At 42.4% G+C, this 17516-nt stretch overlaps 1 protein-coding gene across 1 annotated transcript; it reads left to right on the top strand.

Annotated features, from left to right (window-relative positions):
- Positions 1-4314: 4314 nt before the first annotated feature.
- Positions 4315-15165, top strand: CE2H19orf18 (chromosome E2 C19orf18 homolog). Its single transcript, XM_030297587.1, has 7 exons — positions 4315-5097; positions 5223-5288; positions 6233-6274; positions 9017-9109; positions 9731-9833; positions 13364-13530; positions 14890-15165. Exons 1-7 carry the CDS (start codon positions 5019-5021, stop codon positions 15003-15005), a joined length of 666 nt encoding a protein of 221 aa, XP_030153447.1. The 5' UTR covers positions 4315-5018; the 3' UTR covers positions 15006-15165.
- Positions 15166-17516: the final 2351 nt, after the last annotated feature.

Below are 17516 nucleotides of genomic sequence, written 5' to 3'. Positions count from 1 at the left end.
CTTAAGGACTTCTTGGGTGCTCTACTTGCCCTGGTTTACTTACTGGATGTTACAATTGTCCGGTGAAAAAACCACCTGGATTGGGAGGCTGTGAGTTTGTTCCTTTGGAACTTGGTGTAAACTGGGTTGGGACTGTCATATGGCTCAATGGATCTTCCAGTGCCTTAACACTGTCAGGGGGTGCAAAGACCCCAAAGAGAGGGCAGGGAGATCTTCCACAATTAATAGTACAGGTAAATGCATGTAAACAAGTCTCTTAAGGTCAGGATATAAATAGCCCAGTTACTCACAGACATCCCAACCCTCACATCTTCATTTCCAATATGCTGATGCCTGAAAACATTCATGAGAGCCCTGTTTCTGTATTGGAATGATATTGGGGTTTCGGGAACCACCAAGCAGCTTTAACCAGGAAGGAAAGAATGCTCTTGTATGACAAAGCCTCTTCTGGCTGCTGTGTGGGTAATGGACTAATGGAGACAATGGTACGATAGGAAGAGAAGCCTGGGGGCTACTGGAGGCGTGGACCAACGTGGTGCGGAGGATGTGGAGAGAAGCGATGAGACACTTCAACCTGCAGTTTCGGACAAGGACCGCAAAGCAAGATAAACACACACCAACCACATCCTAGCGAAAGCACTGAAGGCCAAGAGAAGCTTAAAAGCAGCAAACGGTCACGGCCATGGCAGAGAAGCTTGGATCCGACTTACATTACTGGCAGCAATAACTGGAACTCCCAACCTTAAGGAAAACGCCAAGGCAACCGGGGGACGATGGGAGCAGGGAGAAGCCCTAGCGGCCCTGTCCCCGCAAGAAGAGAACCCGCCCAGACGAACTCCGCATCTGGGCACAGGCACGGAGGAGCAGCAGTCTTCCTGGCCGAGCAGGCCGAAGACGGAGCCAGGGGTCGCCACAGCTGGAAACCGAGGGAGCCCCAGGGGAGACAACCCCAACTGCACGCACGTTGCCCTCACACCAGGCGCCGGCAGCGGAACCTCCTGGCCAGACCTGCAGCACCCCGTCCCGCCCCGGTCTCCGGCGGACCCTGCCCCAGCCTCCTGGCCGCTCCCGGAACCACTCCGGCCTTTGCCGCCTCCAGACGTTGCCCTCGGTGGTCCCGCCGCCCCGCTCGGCCTCGAGAGGGATTCGGGCGCCCGACCACTGTCAGCCTGGAGGCACGGAGCGCAGCACAGGCGAAGGTTACCCAGCACACTCGGCCGGGTTGCGCGGCCTTCTGGGACTTGTAGTCCACCTGCCCTGGAGCCTCAGACTACAACGCCCGGAAGGCATCGCGCCGCGCTCCGCCCAATGGAAACGCTCGGTGAACCGCCTTCTCCCCTTTCGGGGCCCACCTCCTCGCCCAGCCCGCCTCTTTCTGCTGTTGGCCCCTTGAGCGGCGGCAGTGGTCCTGGAGCTGCGTGAACGTCCTCTGGCTCCCGGCCCGGCTCAAAGCTCCCAAAGCAGGTCCTCCACGTCCCTGGGAGGATACGACGTGGGTCGCTGCACCCGGGCTAGCCTGTGGGCAGCTTGCAAATATTGGAACAATCGTTCTGCTAATACGCCCACCGCAGATGGGATGTATGAAGAGGAATCCCATTTTGCAAATATACAAAAATTTTAATGTTGAGGGGAAAATGAAAAGAACCGAATCCTATGGCAATACATTTACACACATTTTCAAGAGACATAAATGCAAATGTGAATAATTAAAAGATACAATCTAAGTGGTTCCTGCTTGAGTAGACTCGGTAATGTAGAAATGTGTTTCCTAAATTAATCAACAAACTTAAGAACATCCAAACTGATTATCCAAAATTATAGCTTTTAAAAATAAATAAGCTATCAAGCCATGAAAAAAACTTGGAAGAACCTCAAATACATATTACTAAGTGAAAGAAGCCATTCTGAAAAGGCTTCATATGTGATTCTAGCTATATGACATTCTGGAAAAGGCAAAATTATGTAAACAGTAAAAAGATTGGTGATTGCCAGGGTAGAGGGAGAGATGAATAGGTGAAGTATAAGGGATTTTTAGAGTAGAGCAGCTATGTTGTATAATAATAAAAAGTTGGATACATGTCACGATGCATTTGTCAAAACCCATTGAATTATAATACCAGAAGTCAAGTGCACCGCCATGAGGGGCGGCAAAATAGGGACACCTACAGAGCGGGCTCCACCAAGCAGGTGGGGAGCAGAAGGTGAGTATCTATGGGCAAGTCCTTTTATCGGGGGTCAGGATGGAGTACACAGGAATAGGCGGGAGAGGATATCGTTGCTACATTTGAATGTTGAAGGGAAGGGCAGAAGGGAGCTTGTGGCCAGAACTAGCCTTATCACCTAGGTAACCTGGTCACCTGGGTGGGGTGCTCACAGCCTGTTTGCATGGATATGGAGGCAGCAGGAAAATATAGTTTTAAAATTTACAATACAACAAAATGAGTAAAGGAGGTAAAAAGGTACAAACTTCCAGTTATAAAATAAATAAGTCATGGGGATGTAATGTACAGCATAGTGACTAAAGCTAATAATATTATATTGCATATTTAATGCTATAGTTGCTATGAAAGTAGACCTTAAAAGTTCCAATCTCGGGGCGCCTGGGTGGCTCAATTGGTTAAGCGGCCAACTTTGGCTCAGGTCATGATCTCACAGCTCGAAGGCTCGTGAGTTCAAGCCCTGCGTCGGGCTCTGTGCTAACAGCTCAGAGCCTGGAGCCTGTTTCAGATTCTGTGTCTCCCTCTCTCTGACCCTCCCCCGTTCATGTTCTGTCTCTCTCTGTCTCAAAAATAAATAAACATTAAAAAAAAAAAAGTTCCAATCTCAAAAAAGTTTTGTAACTGTATGGTGATAGAGGTTAGCTAGACTTATTGTGATCATTTTGCAGTGTGTACAAATATCAAGTCATGGTTTTACACCAGAAACTAATATGATGTTTTGTCAATTAGAACTCAAAAAACTACGATACAATCTACTTTGTGGTGTCTCAACATCATTAACAATACTAATTGGGATGGATGAGGCTTGCCACCCAGGTTGTGACGATGTGAAAGATGACTGGTATTGCTTGACTAGCCACCAAAGGCAAACTTTGATAAAGGGGACAACTAGGAAGAGTCCTATTAGGCATGTGAGGGGGGTGTGGGACCCAGTTCTCAACCAGGGATCCCACTTGGTGGGAGAAAGTCAAGAGAACAGGTTGGGCACTCTGGATTTAAGGGAATCTGTTGGAAAGTTTTGGTTATGTTATGAAAGACCTTTATCTCTTAGCCTAATTTTCATAGCTTGACCTGATCTACACATCTGTCAGTATCATTAACCCATAGTGGTATTCTGATGGATTGGTAATTCATCCAGCTGGTCTGGGTGCATGGGATATATGAGTCAATTCAAGAACCAAGTCTGGGAAAAGCCAGGTGTTCACAGCCCTATGGTGTTCCTTAGGTGTTCCCTAAGGTGTTCCCAGGTGTTCCCTTTTCCTAAGGGAAAAGACTGGGCAAAGCAGCAGTAACCATTGGGAAGTTGGTATCCTAAAACCAACTCCAAAGAAAACAGTGTCCGTGGGGAGCCTGACAGTTCAAAATCAAGTCTAACGGCAGCAGTGCCCATAGGGAGATTGGAAGTCCAAAAACAAGTTCAAGGAGATACAGCAGATGAACTTATTCAGATGGGTTTGACCAGAGGCAGTTCTGAGATTGCAGGACTTCTAGAGAGTGGAAACCAAGTTCTTATATGGATCATCCTGTAGGCATGGCTGGATGAAAGGAAGACAGGAGTGGGAATTCAGGTGTTGTAAGAATTAAGCAAAAAGGTGGCAGTGGTCTGCTTCATGGGTACGTCTAGAGGGTCTTAGCATTGTCATCTCACAAACATTCAGAAAGGATAGTTTGCCTTTGGGGTACAGTGCAAGTGGAACCAATTTCTAAACCTAGGAAGCTTTACAAGCATCAAAAGATCTGGTCTCTTATTGTAACTGGTAGAGGTGAATCGAAACATGCTGTCTATATTTTGAGAACTACTGTATGGACAAAGGACAAGTATACGGGACAACCTTCTTCTATGCTATCTACTTTTCAATCCCATTTCCATATTTTGAGATGATTCAGTTAATCTCCTTTATTTTATTTTATTTTTTTAAAGTTTATTTTGAGAGAAAGAACACAAGTGGGGTAGGAGCAGAGAGAGAGAGAGAGAGAGAGAGAGAGAGAGAGAGAATTCCAAGCAGGCTCCACACAGTCAGCACAGAGCCTGATGTGGGGCTCCATCCCACAAACTCTGAGATCATGACCTGAGCTGAAGTCGGACGCTTAACTGAGCCACCCAGGTGCCCCTCAATTAATTTCCTCTAAAAAAACTTTTGGAGGCAGCCCCTGGAGTCTAGTTTTCTGAACGGTACCCATCAGGTGGAGGTGTACTGAATTGCTTTTTTGCAAATGCTCTCCAGAACTAACGCTCAGTACTAACGCTATTTTTGAGCTTTGCATGGATTTCGTGATTTGAATATTGCTATAACGCTGTGAGGTAGGTGCTATTTCTTCCTTCTGTTTTACAGATGAGGAAGCTGAAGTCCAAAGGGGTTAAGTAACCCGATCAAGCAAAAATGTGTAGGAAGGCAGAGATTAGGATTAGAAGTCAGGCATCTGACTACAGAGCCCTACTGCATTCTGTTTGCTTCTTATGTATGTCCCATTGAATTGTAACTGATCTTTTCTGCCTCCTCACTGGTCTGTATACTCCCTGAAGGGAGGGCCCTGGTATTATCCATATCTATACCCACAGATGTGCCTCCTTCTCCCACACCCCATCCTGTTAGTCTCCCCATTGGCTGACTTGGTTCCGTGAAGGAAGGCTGTGTTGGCAACGTTAGCTGACCTCACACTGGTGGCTCCAAGTCAGAACCCCAACATTCTGTAGAGAGCAGAGTTTCTTAGTTTCTCAGAGAAATATAGGGCAGAAACTGCACTATAGCTAAATATTTCCTTTTCTCCATGTGATAAAAGACTAACAGTTTTGGAGTGATGGACAAGGTTCAGAGTTCTTTCACCTTTCTAGTTTTGTTTTTAATGGAATGCCCACCTTTATGTTTGCCTTATGAAGGTGAGTTCAAACCAGTTGAACTAGCAACAGGCTTAATGGGTAGCTTCAACCATTGTTTTTTTACTTGTTTCAGGGGAAGTAAAAAGGGTTAATCATATTTCACTGCTACGAGTTTTCTTTTCAAGGTTACAATCAGTCACAAACATCCACAAATATCACTAAGCAGGAAAGTGTTTCCTCAAGACTCAGAGGTAAGTAATTGTATTACTCATTTGGTGAAATGAGAACCATAGACTGGGGTCCTCTCATCTGCTGTATGAATGTGTCTTTTCTTGTGTATTTGTTAGGAGCATGGTCCATACAATAATATAATTAGATAAGCATTGCTTGGAAATTAATCCAATATTATTATGTCTCTGGAAACTTGGAAATTAATCTGATATTATTCTGTCTCTGGAAGCTGTGCTTTCTCTTTAGGGACTGGTTTGCTTCTCTTTTATTTCACTTGGCACACACAGAAACCTTGACCAAATCAGAGTGGTTTGAATGTGTCTGTATGACTTTAATTGTAATTGGGTATACGTTTGTCGGTAGACCATACGAGTCCAGATACAGATGTTTTGTGAGTGTAAAATATTCTTTATAATCATCTGTCTTCTATGCTTTGCATTTTGAGTCCTCAAGGGAACTTTGTTTATCTCAAAACAGAGAAACTGACCCTGCCAATCTGTGAAATCAGGCAGCAACTCTTTGTGAAGATATGTGGTACTTATAAACAATCTCTGTTCTGTACAAGGGAAATGCCATCTGCACAGTATAAAAGCATCTAATTTCTGTAGGAGGAAAGGGTATTGCCGTGGCTTTCTGGCACTGGCTCTCTGACTTTCTGATGACCGCCCAGACCCCTTCAACTCTGTGCTAAATCTATCAGGTCCTCAACCAGCTCACGTGACTGCAAAAACAGACCAGAAGCCAAATGCATTATGTTCTTAACACCCCATATTCGTGGATGCAAACAGAACACCATGCTTTTCCAAATTAAGCCACATATTTCTATAAGGCATTGTAATAAATGTATTAACGACATTTACCATCTTAGCTTTTAGGTCCCCTTGTCTAATACAAGTTATTTCTTTATTTTCCTAAATCTATCTTGAACTTGTCTCTTCTCTCTGATCCTTTGAACGACTTTGAGCTCTGAAACCTCCTATGCCCACGCAATTACCAGGCCATAATGGTAAGTCAAGGGGTCTTGGAGGGTGGCTGGGATACAGGGACATTCCCAAGGCTGTTGTGGTCTATGGCTCCAGAGGGCGCCCCACGGTGGTCAGCACTAATCTGTACAGCTCTTTGTGCAAATTAGAAAAAGAAGTGCCCTCTGGATGGTTGGGTTAGTCATGATGCCACTAGGAGCAGATTCTAAAATAGCACAGATGTTGAAGCATCAGGAAATACAGTTGATCTTAAAAACGTGATTAATACATCCAGCCATCCCAAACACATCATTAATTTTTCTAAAACTCAGCTATGAATATCTCACTTGCCTGTTCACCCCACTACCCAGAGATTGAATTCTGGCCAAGGTACCAGGAGGCCTGCAACTAATCTTTACTTTGAAACTAACTTGTGTTGTGAGCTTGCACTAGAGGTTTGCACAGCTAAGACCTCTGCTGTGCCTGAGCTTCGGGTCCCAGGTGCAGGTCTGATATGGAGATAAAGGACAGAATTGTTTTAGATCACTGGAAGACTCCAATTTTCTCTGTAACCCTGAGCTCTTGGTTATATGGAAAGAAGCCTAACTCATAATAAGGAAATACTCATTCCAGTTTTCAGCTATCATGTTGAAAGTGAGCAAAATGTTTCATTAAAAAAAAAAAAAAACGGCAAAGGATTTGGGAAATATCTTGTATTTTTTTCTAATTGAAGTATAATTAACATATAATATCCTACTAGTTTCAAGTGAATATAATCTCATATGTAGGCTAGGAATGAGTGCAACGTCTATAGAGGGCAATTGGCAATTCTTATAAATATAAAAAGAATGTATTCACTTTTTGCCCTAGAGTGATGAAATATACCTGGGATTTATTTTAATCAGGTATGATAAGACATACAGACATGGAAATGATTGTCATGGAGGAAGAACATTATACTCACACACTCCTAGAAGCAAGAGGTGGGGGAGACAAGAGGGGAGAGCTTGGCCCAGAGTCTTTATTGGTGTTTTCGTGGGAAGGAGTGGGTGAGGTAGGTACACAGAGTAGTGGATAGTTGGAATGATTTTGGTGGGCTCTAGGCTATAGGAGTGGTTCCTAGTTGTCCAGTACCTGGTCCTGGGATAATTTAGGTCAGGGGAAACATTGGCTTGGTGTGTGAGAGTTTGGTAAAGAAGGTGGCTGAGGGTGTGGGCTCTGGATTGGTTGGTTTATATCAAAGGCACACTTGCAGGGGAGTTGTTTGCAATCTGTAGCAAATAGCCCTGGGAAGGTTGGTCTGTCCAGGATCAAGCCGGTAAATGCCAGAGCATCAATATACAGAAAATATGGGCATCTGTCTGGTTCATTTGGTGGAGTATGTGACTCTTAGTCTCGGGCTTGTGAGTTCAAGCCCCATGCTGGGTGCAGAAATTACTTAAAAGTAAAATATCTTTAAGGGAAATTAAAAAATATGGGGAACACACAGAGGGTTACTGGAGGGGTTGTGGGAGGGGGATGGGCTAAATAGGTAAGGGGCATTAAGGAATCTACTCCTGAAATCATTGTTGCAGTATATGCTAACTAACTTGGATGTAAATTAAAAAAAAAGAAATAAAATAATTTGGAAGGACAAAAATATATATATATATATATATATATATATATATATATATATAGCCAATATACCTAGAAGTTTCATTTCTTGGACATTTTATTTAAAAATGTGTTTCTCATTTACCTAGCACACTTACTCTCCTTCTGCTTGGTGACTTTCTCATCTATTTTTTCTGCTCTGCAAAACCCCCATCATGTTTACCTCAGCCTCACCCTCAGGGGATGATGCCCTTGTTACCTCCATCACTGGCAAAATACAAGCGGTCAAAACAGAGTATCGCCACCCCACCCCCATCCCTGCTCCATCTACCTGCAATTGCACCCTCTTTCTCTGCCTTCCTTCCGGTCCAGCCCAAGGACTAGCCCTGCGGGTGTGCCAACTTCCAGCTCCGCCAACCCTCCGCACTACCGGAAGTTCTCTCCCCATTTCCTGTGGTATTGCAATTTAACATATCACTTCCCTTCTCCTGTGGACGTGCTGCTGGTTCTCCCATCTGAGAAAGCAAAACCCATCTGTGGATCCCTCAGCCCTTCTGGGAGCTGCCCTCATTTCTCCCCCTACAACACCAGAGTTCCTCAAAAGAGTTCCTAAAACTCACAGTCTCCGAATCCTTTCCTCCTGTTCTCTCTTGAACTGTTTCGGTCACTCTGGCATTCCCCCCTCCCCACGTGGCTAGCACCGCTGTGGCCTGGGTCTCCAGTGACCTTCCTGTGGCCAAACCCAGCGGCCAGTTTTTAGTACTCACTATACTGAAACCATCTGTAGCCCATTTTTTTTCTCCCTGCCCCAGAATTTCATTGTGAAAGCCTGAAAGCATACAGAAGGGTAGAGAAAACCATAGAATGAACACCCATATTTCCCACGTTTGAGGTCTGCAATCAAGCATTTTACACCGCTAGGCTTTTCACAGTCCAGGTTCTTTTTGTCAGGCTCAGGTGACCTTTCATTGATGGGTGAAACTCAGGGCGTTTTTCAGTTCAGTTGCTGAACTCTTTCTGTGCTAGGGAAGGGACAGACAGTGAGGGAAGGCCAAGTGCAGGACGAAGAGTAATCACCTCAATTTATCAGGTTTTACAAGTGGCTGAATAATGGACTTACTTTGCCAATTGCTCTTTTGTCCAGTTTGTACAAACAATAACTCTCTGGTTATTATTTTTTTTAATCCCAGGTAATGGGAAGGGTGATACACATAACCCTATAAAGACTAACGGGAGTCTAACAACCTATGCAGTACCCCTGAACGCTGATACCTGGAATGCAGGTTTGTGGAATTGCATTTACTTTTTTACGTTTATTTATTTATTGTGTGTGTGTGTGTTGGGGGGGGGGGAGACAGAGAGAGAGGGAGACAGAATCCAGAAGCAGACTCCACGACATGGAGCCTGATGCAGAGCTCCAACTCATGAACAGTGAGACCATGACCTGAGCCGGCGTTGGTTGCTTAACCGCCTGAGCCACCCAGGTGCCCCTGGAATTGCATTCGGAATCTCCCTAAGGTGTCATCTCAGCACAGTGCTGCACACCCCGGACCATGAGTGCAGCGCCCAAGTCGTGAAACTAAAGCCACTCTCCTTTCAGCTACAGGGACAGCAGGTGCTGCTGTACTGAGTCAGGGGTCCTGTATCTCTACAGAGTAAAAGAGGGTTTTGACAAAGGACAAGAGCCAGAGAAAGAAAAAGGAGTTAGGGATTACTTTATGTGGCAGTTCAAATTATATATGTTCCCTGTGCAATGTAGCCTCCATATTTTTAAAAATTAAGGATGTTGTTTGTTATGGTACTTCTGATTTTGTCTCCCATTCCCCTTTGGAATAACAATATGCTTAACAAATATATTAACCGATAGACACAAGTAAAATGATATCTTTTCTTTCCATTTTTAGCACTGATTCCACGTAGACCTGCTCTTGTTCAAGTAATTGTGATTGCGTGTATAGCCTTCAGCATTGCTCTGATATGTGGAACCAGTATTTCCTATGTGATATAGTAGGTATATACTAAGTAACATTTACCATCCTTAAGTAAGACATGATAGATTAACTAGGTTATTATTTAGTAATGATAATGATAATAATGATGATGATAATTCTTATAATCATTAAAGTATTATGGTCATCCTGAATTTCCACATCAGGGTTTTTCAGAATATGGACTGTACTCATGCTGGGTCATAATATAAATGGAAAAAAGTGAAATAGGACAGAATACAATTTAGTGGGATAGAAAATATTAGAAAGCATTACAAGTCTTAAATGCTCATTTTTTAACTTTTCAGACAAACAGATACACAGTTATGAGGTAAAACATATTTCTTACTGTGGATCATGGTCAAAATGTTTGAAAACCACTGTCTGAGATGATGGCATCCTTCCAAAACATGGTGTTCTAAAGTGAACTTGATACTTTGGAAGGAACCTTAGTGCAAAGCAGAAAAGATGATCACTCTCTTTTTCGTTAGATATTTGTTATCTAGGAAAACAGTAGCATTTGGGGAAGATACTTCATCTTGTTTGCACAAATAAAGTTTGTGGTCAAACTCTTTTAAGTGATGTGATCATTTTGAAATTAGTATTAGACAAAAACGATCTGCACTGTGACATGATGCTACTCTGACCAGAACTATATATACTGATTCCTTCTCCAGGATTCAGTGCTGGGATTCCATTATATCCCATCAGAAACAGTGTAGGCGCCTGGATGGTTGGGTTGGTTGAACCTCCGAATTCAGCTCAGGTCTTGATCTCACAGTTCTTATGAGTTCAAGCCCTGCATCCGGCTCTCTGCTGTCAGCACAGAGCCCACTTTGGATCCTCTGTCCCCCCACACTCCTGCTCCTCCCTGAATCATGCTTTCTCTTTCAAAAATGAATAAACACTAAAAAAAGATTGCAAAGATAATGATTCTTAAAAAAAAAAAAAACAGCTTGAGGAAGTAGTAAATTACTTGCTCTATTGGAATTGAGTATGAACACAAAGAACCTGTTGCCATGTGTTGGGTATTTTAAGGTGGCCACTTTAGGACCACTTCACAGTATGTCCAGTGAAGGCAAATAAGACTAAAGGTAAAGTTGAAGACATTTACTAATGAGAGAATGTAAGCAGCATGTTTAGTTCTGGGACATCTAGTGCGGTGATCTTTCACTCAATTTATGTCATTGCAATTTCAGCTTCTTTTCAGTAGTGTACACCAAGATGTTAGCATACATAGAGTTTTCTATGAGAATTCCCTCAAATGTATCCTCCAGGACTTGCAGTGTCCAATTAAGTTGCTGAGCTAATGTCAACTCTTACAGCTTTTACATTCATGCTGCTCATAGGCCACAATAAGTTATTTTAGAGCATGAGGCAAAAGGAAAAATACATGTTCCAAAGTTACATGTTTTTTTTTTATTTTTTTTAAAAAATATTTTCTTTTTTTTTTTTTTAACGTTTATTTATTTTTGAGACAGAGAGAGACAGAGCATGAACGGGGGAGGGTCAGAGAGAGGGAGACACAGAATCTGAAACAGGCTCCAGGCTCTGAGCTGTCAGCACAGAGCCTGACGCGGGGCTCGAACTCATGGAGTGCGAGATCACGACCTGAGCCGAAGTCGGCCGCTCAACCGACTGAGCCACCCAGGTGCCCCTTTTTTTAATTTTTTAAAATTTATTTTGAGAGAGAGAGAGAAAGTGTGAGCAGGGGAGGTGCGGAGAGGAGAAAGAAGAGAGCAAGAATCCCAAGCAGGCTCCACACTGCCAGCCCCAATGCAGGGCTCGAAGTCACAAACTGTGATATCATGACCTGAGCCTAAGTCAGATGCTTAACTGACTGAGCCACCCAGTCGCCCCAGCAAAGTACATGTTTTCATGTAGTTTTTAGTGGTGAATTTTTTCCAGAAGAGGTTTTGAAAATACTGTTGGTAAGTTTCATTCATTTAAACTAGGAAGGTAAAATTATAATAAACTCTGTTTCTTGCATAGATAAAATATTTAAACTTAACATAAGGTGAGTTTTGATACACTACTTTTCAAATTGGTAATACATTATCAACTTTAGTGTTTTGGAAAAGAATATCCACTTAAAAACACAAAAAACATGTATATAGGGACTCACATCTTTCTTTTGACTCTGGTTCCCATATGGTTCATCACAGCGCTGTTGGATCTTATGTTTATTTAAAATTTTGATATTTGGTTTATCATGGATTTTTTCCCCATTCATTTCAACTTGTTAAAAGATTGAGCTCAAGTATTTATCATCACTACTGAGTTTTTTGGCACCCCCTTAAATTTTATAACTGGAATCAAGACATTGGGATGAGACCAGGATTTGGATGATTACTGTTAATCACGTTTAGGATCAGACCAGTTCTTCCTGATTATGTATGTCAAACAGAATTAGGAAGATATGTATATTAGCAAAAAGGAAATCCCTCTATTACTCCTTTTCATATCAAACAGAAGTAGCTGCTTGAAAATCCAATTCCAGGGCTGGATCTAGAACGCAGTGAGCAAGGCGCTCGCCTCGGGTGCAAAATTTAAGGGGTTGCCAAGAAATTCAGTCATCAAGATGAATAATATTTTGATTCAATATTTTATAAAACCTAAATTTATTTCAAAAAATATCCATGATGAACAAAATGCCAACATTTTGTTTTGTTTTTATTTTTTGAAGTTTATTTTTATTTATTTTGAGAGAGACAGAGAGAGAGAGAGAGAAGGCTGGGTAGGGGCAGAGATAGAAGGAGAGAGAGAGAATCCCAAGCAGGATCCTAGCTGTTAGTGCAGAGCCTGACACGGGGTTCAAACGCACGAACTGTGAGATCATGACCTGGACTGAAATCAAGAGTTGGACGCTTAACCTACTGAGACACCCAGGTGCCCCCAAATTACCAACATTTTAAATATAGCCTCAGTAGCAGTGCTAGGCCAAGCCATGTTAGAGAGTGAACAAAAGGAAAAATCCCTAATACCTGTATGGACTTTATTTAAGAATGTTGATATTTTGTTCATTGTGGATTTCTTGGCATTCATTTTTCTTTAGTAAAATATTGCATTATGATATTATTTATCTTGAATATACTATTTATCTTGATTATGGGGTTTTGTACCCCACATGAGTTCCTTCCTCACCTCACCCAGTCCTGGCTGGGAACCACATTTGGCATTGTCAGTTACTCCTTTTCTGCCTATCAGCGCCCATTGGAGAGCAATCTGTTTCTGCCTCCCTCCCCCGCCTACTATCATGTACCAGTGACTCCTATTCAGTCAGAAGTCACAGGATTAGATGTGATAATTTACTGGGGCACTTGGGTGGCTGAGTCAGTTAAGCATTTGACTTCGGTTGGGGTCTTGATCTCACGGTAGCTTGTGAGTTTGAACCCCACATCGGGGTCTGTGCTGACAGCTCAGAGCCTTGGAGCCTGCTTCGGATTCTGTGTCTCCCTCTCTCACTGCCCCTCCCCTGCTTGCACTCTGTCTCTCTCTCAAAAAGAAATAAACATTAAAAAAAAAAAATTCCTCTACATTATTCTCCAGTCGGCTGGTCCAGGCTGAGGAAAGACAGCAACTTGCCTGGCTTTATAACAATGTCAGGATACCATTACTGGGAGACAAGGACGAGGGTTCTGAGGATGAGAGCCAGGATGAGTCCACCTACCTACTTCCAGAGAACGAGAAGGAGCTGGAAAAGTTCATTCACTCAGGTGAACACCCGACCCACCAGTTTATCTTGTCAGATGCAAAGTCACATGAAAGCTGAGCGGGCAGTGATGGTTTGGTTTTCAAAGGCAAAGTTGGGTGGGATTTAATGGAGCTTGAGGTAATAAAGGTGAATATTCATAGCCACACCTACATAAATGAACTGTTCTCATCAAATTACACAGAGGGGCAGATAGCCACGGACTGCAATTCCCAGGACTAAACACAGAGTTCAGGAGACAAAACTTGCCCCAGACACTCATCAGTGCGGTGTTATTGCTGAGCGTAGAACACAGCTAGACAGATGTCCTTCTTGCACCGTCTGCCTCCACCCGATGTGGGAATAGGATCCAGGTGCACAGAACAGACCCTTGTGTGCGAGGTGCTCACCGTGCCTGCAAATCTTTGCGAGGAGAGGGCAGCACATATGTTCATATGAACCTGCTTTTGTAGGAGTTCAGGGATTCTTGGATACTTGCTTTAAAAAATTCTAGAGCAAAACTATGCAGAGTGCAGTGTCTGATTCAACCACGTCTGTCATCCCTTGTATGCATCTCCTCTGTAACGGTCCCGGATGCGACAGTCAGAGACAGGCTGCAAGGCCAGGAGTATGGTGGTCAGTGCTGCTCACTGATGCCAATGCTTACCCTTAGGAAATGCTTTTTCAATGTCTTTTCCTTATATTGAAGTATACATTTTTTTTAAGTTTTTATTTAAATTCCAGTTGGTTAACATACAGTGTAATAGTAATTTCAGGTACACAATATACATCAGCGCTTCTATATATCACCCAGTGCTCACCACCAGTGCCCTCCTTAATCCCCATCACCTACATAACCCATCCCCCACCTGCCTCCCCTCTGGTCGCCAGCAGTTTGTTCTCTATAGGTAGGAGTCTGTTTCTTGGAGTGCCTCCCCCTCCTTCCCCCCACCTCATTTGTTTTTCTTAAATTACACATATGAGTGAAATCATATGGTAGTTGTCTTTGTCTGACTGACTTATTTCACTTAGCAGGATACAGTCTAGTTCTATCCATGTCATTACAAATGGCAAGATTTCATTAATTTTTATGGCTGAGTAATATTTCTTTGTATCTATATACCACATATTCATTCATCAGCCAACATTTTTTTTTAAACTGGGCATTTATAAAGCCTGTATATAGGAAGTGGGAAAATAATTTTTTTTTGGGGGGGGGATAATTTTAAAATTCAAATTTCACCATCTTTTTCAGACAGATAGCTTTCATTATATCTTGAAAATTCTCTTGTTTGTACCTTAATTTTTCCATGTTTTCCCCTTACCTCTTTTGTCTCTATTCCTCATTTAATAGCTTCTCAATAACATCATGTCTACGTTTTAGTTATTAGATCCAAAAGAAGAAAACATATGGAAAACAGACTGAAGAAAGAACAGTCGTTATCAAGGGAAACAAGTCTAGATAATTCTATGCACAGCGTGAGCCCGGAGAATCTGTGAGAGCAAATGAAAGAGACGCAGGATGCGCTAGCCAGCGTGGAGCCCATGGCTGCAGGGACAACCCACGATGGGGACCTGAGTATGACTTACTCCTGGAGAGTTCTGTTCGGAGCACTCTAGAGAAGCCAACTGGAAGTATTTAAGAGAAAATAAATCCATACGCACAACAATTCTTGCATAGTTCATTAATAATTATCACTTAATTGGAAAAGAGAAAAATCCAATTTCATATGTACAAAAGAGAGATTCTCAGAATTTTCTTTATCTTTTTTCTTAAAAAATTTTTTTAAATGTTTTTCAGGATTTTCTTTTCTTGCTCCTGAACAGAAGCACAAATCATTTCTTTGGGTACATTCCCAGGCCATGCTAAGGGATCTCTCTCATGATACAAAAGTTTTCCAGGGATATTATCTATCTATCAGTTCCAGCACCTTGTCTCCGTTTTACTCAAAAGGAGACTGAAAATATCAAAATAGACACCACACTGGATTAAAGTGCAATCATCCCTGTTTTTAAGGAGCTGGGCCCTGGCGAGGAAAAAGGGTCTGCAGGCAAGTTGCTGTAAAGCACGGCCAGATGTGTTGGCTGCTGCAAAAGCTGGGAGCTGTGGAGAGGTACGGAAATACAAGAGTCAGGGCTCAATTCACATGGCTCAGTGCTTTGGAAAATGGTCTGATGGTTCCTCAAAAAGTTATACACAGGGTCACTATATGATCCAACAGCTCCACTCCTAGGGTTATATCCAAGAGAATTGAAAACACACACAGAAAAACCTAAACACAAATGTTTACAGCAATGTTATGCATAAGAGCAAGAATGCGGAAACAACCCAAATGTCTCATTAACTGATAAAAAGATAAATAAAATGGGAATCTATCCATACAATGGAATATTCCTCAGCCAGAAGAAAGATAGAGATATTGATACATCGGGTGTCTGGGTGGCTCACTGGATTAAGTATATGACTCTTGATCTCAGCTCAGGTCATAATCTCGTGGTTTGTGGATTGGAGCCCTGCATGGAGTTCTGCGCTGACAGTATGGAGCCTCCTTGGGATTTTCTCTCCCTCTTTCTCTTCCCTTACCCCACTGGTGTGCCCTCTCTCTCTCTCTCTCTCTCTCTCTCTCTTAAATAAATAAAAATTAAAAAAGAGGGGCACCTGGGTGGCTAAGTGAGTTGAGCATCTGACTTTGGCTCAGGTCATGATCTCACAGTTCAGGAGTTTGAGATCTGTGTTGGGCTCTGTGCTGAAAGCTCAGAGCCTGAAGCCTGCTTCGGATGCTGTCTCTCCTCCCTCTCTCTCTGCTCCTCCCCCGCTCATGCTCTGTCTCTCTCCTGTCTCTCAAAAACAAATAAATGTTAAAAATTTTTTAAATAAGAAAAAGAAATATTGATATATCTGCAACATAGAAAAACCTTGAAAACATGCTAAATGAAATAAATTAGACACAAAGGTCACACATTGTATGATTTTGTTTATACAAAATGCCCAGAATAATCACAGAGGCAGATCTACAGAGGCAGAAAGTGGATAAGTGTACAGGAACTGGCTGAGGGGAGAAAAGGAAATGACTGCTGATGGTTGTGGGGTTTCCATTTGGGGCAATGAAAATATGAAAATGTTTAAAAATTAGCTAGTTGTGGGGCACCTGGGTGGCTCAGTTGGTTAAGCATCCAACGTAAACATCTGTGTCTCCTTCTCTCCCTCCCCCACCCCTGGTCGGGCTCTGTCTCTCTGTCTCTCTGTCTTTTTCAAAAATAAACAAACATTAAAAATACATTTTGCTCTTTGGAAAATATTTGTTGAGTGGCCACCATGTGCTGGCAGCTTATTCATACGATAGACAATGTGGCCAAGCAAGTTTAAATATTTCTCAATAAATATTATGACTTCTGGATTACCTGTAGTGTACAATGTATCTGAAGGAGTAGGTACCAACTCTAAGAAACTCTCTGCCAGTGCCATTTGGTTATGCCCTATAATTTTAAAATTTTCTTTATTATTTAATTTATTTTTAAATTTATATCCAAGTTAGTTAGCATATAGTGCAACAGTGATTTCAGGAGTAGATTCCTTAATGCCCCTTAGCCCATCCCCCGTCCCACAACCTCTCCAGTAACCCTCTGTTTGTTCTCCATATTTAAGAGTCTCTTATGTTTTGTCCCCCTCCCTGTTTTTATATTATTTTTTGCTTCCCTTCCCTTATATTCATCTGTTTTGTATCTTAAAGTCATCATATGAGTGAAGTCATATGATATTTGTCTTTCTCTGACTAGTTTTGCTTAGCATAATACCCTCCACTTCCATCCATGTAGTTGCAAATGGCAAGATTTCATTCTTTTTGATTGCCGAGTAATACTTCTATATATATATAGACACACACACCACATCTTCTTTATCCATTCATCCATCAGTGGACATTTGGGCTCTTTCCATACTTTGGCTATTGTTTATAGTGCTGCTATAAACATTGGGGTGCATATGCCCCTTCGAAACAGCACACCTATATC

Source organism: Lynx canadensis, chromosome E2 (assembly GCF_007474595.2).
Source record: "Lynx canadensis isolate LIC74 chromosome E2, mLynCan4.pri.v2, whole genome shotgun sequence".
NCBI classification, from domain to species: Eukaryota; Metazoa; Chordata; class Mammalia; order Carnivora; family Felidae; genus Lynx; species Lynx canadensis.
The sequence above is the reverse complement of the archived record's forward strand: the minus strand, read 5'-3'. Positions and strand labels throughout refer to the sequence as shown.

Bases quoted from the DNA above. Each gene is read 5' to 3' on its own strand.
- CE2H19orf18 (XM_030297587.1), top strand. From the start codon at position 5,019: ATGGACAAGGTTCAGAGTTCTTTCACCTTTCTAGTTTTGTTTTTAATG. The intron at 5,098-5,222 runs GTGAGTTCAAAC...TTTCTTTTCAAG, and splicing joins TTTATGTTTGCCTTATGAAG to GTTACAATCAGTCACAAACA. The intron at 5,289-6,232 runs GTAAGTAATTGT...AACGACTTTGAG, and splicing joins TGTTTCCTCAAGACTCAGAG to CTCTGAAACCTCCTATGCCC.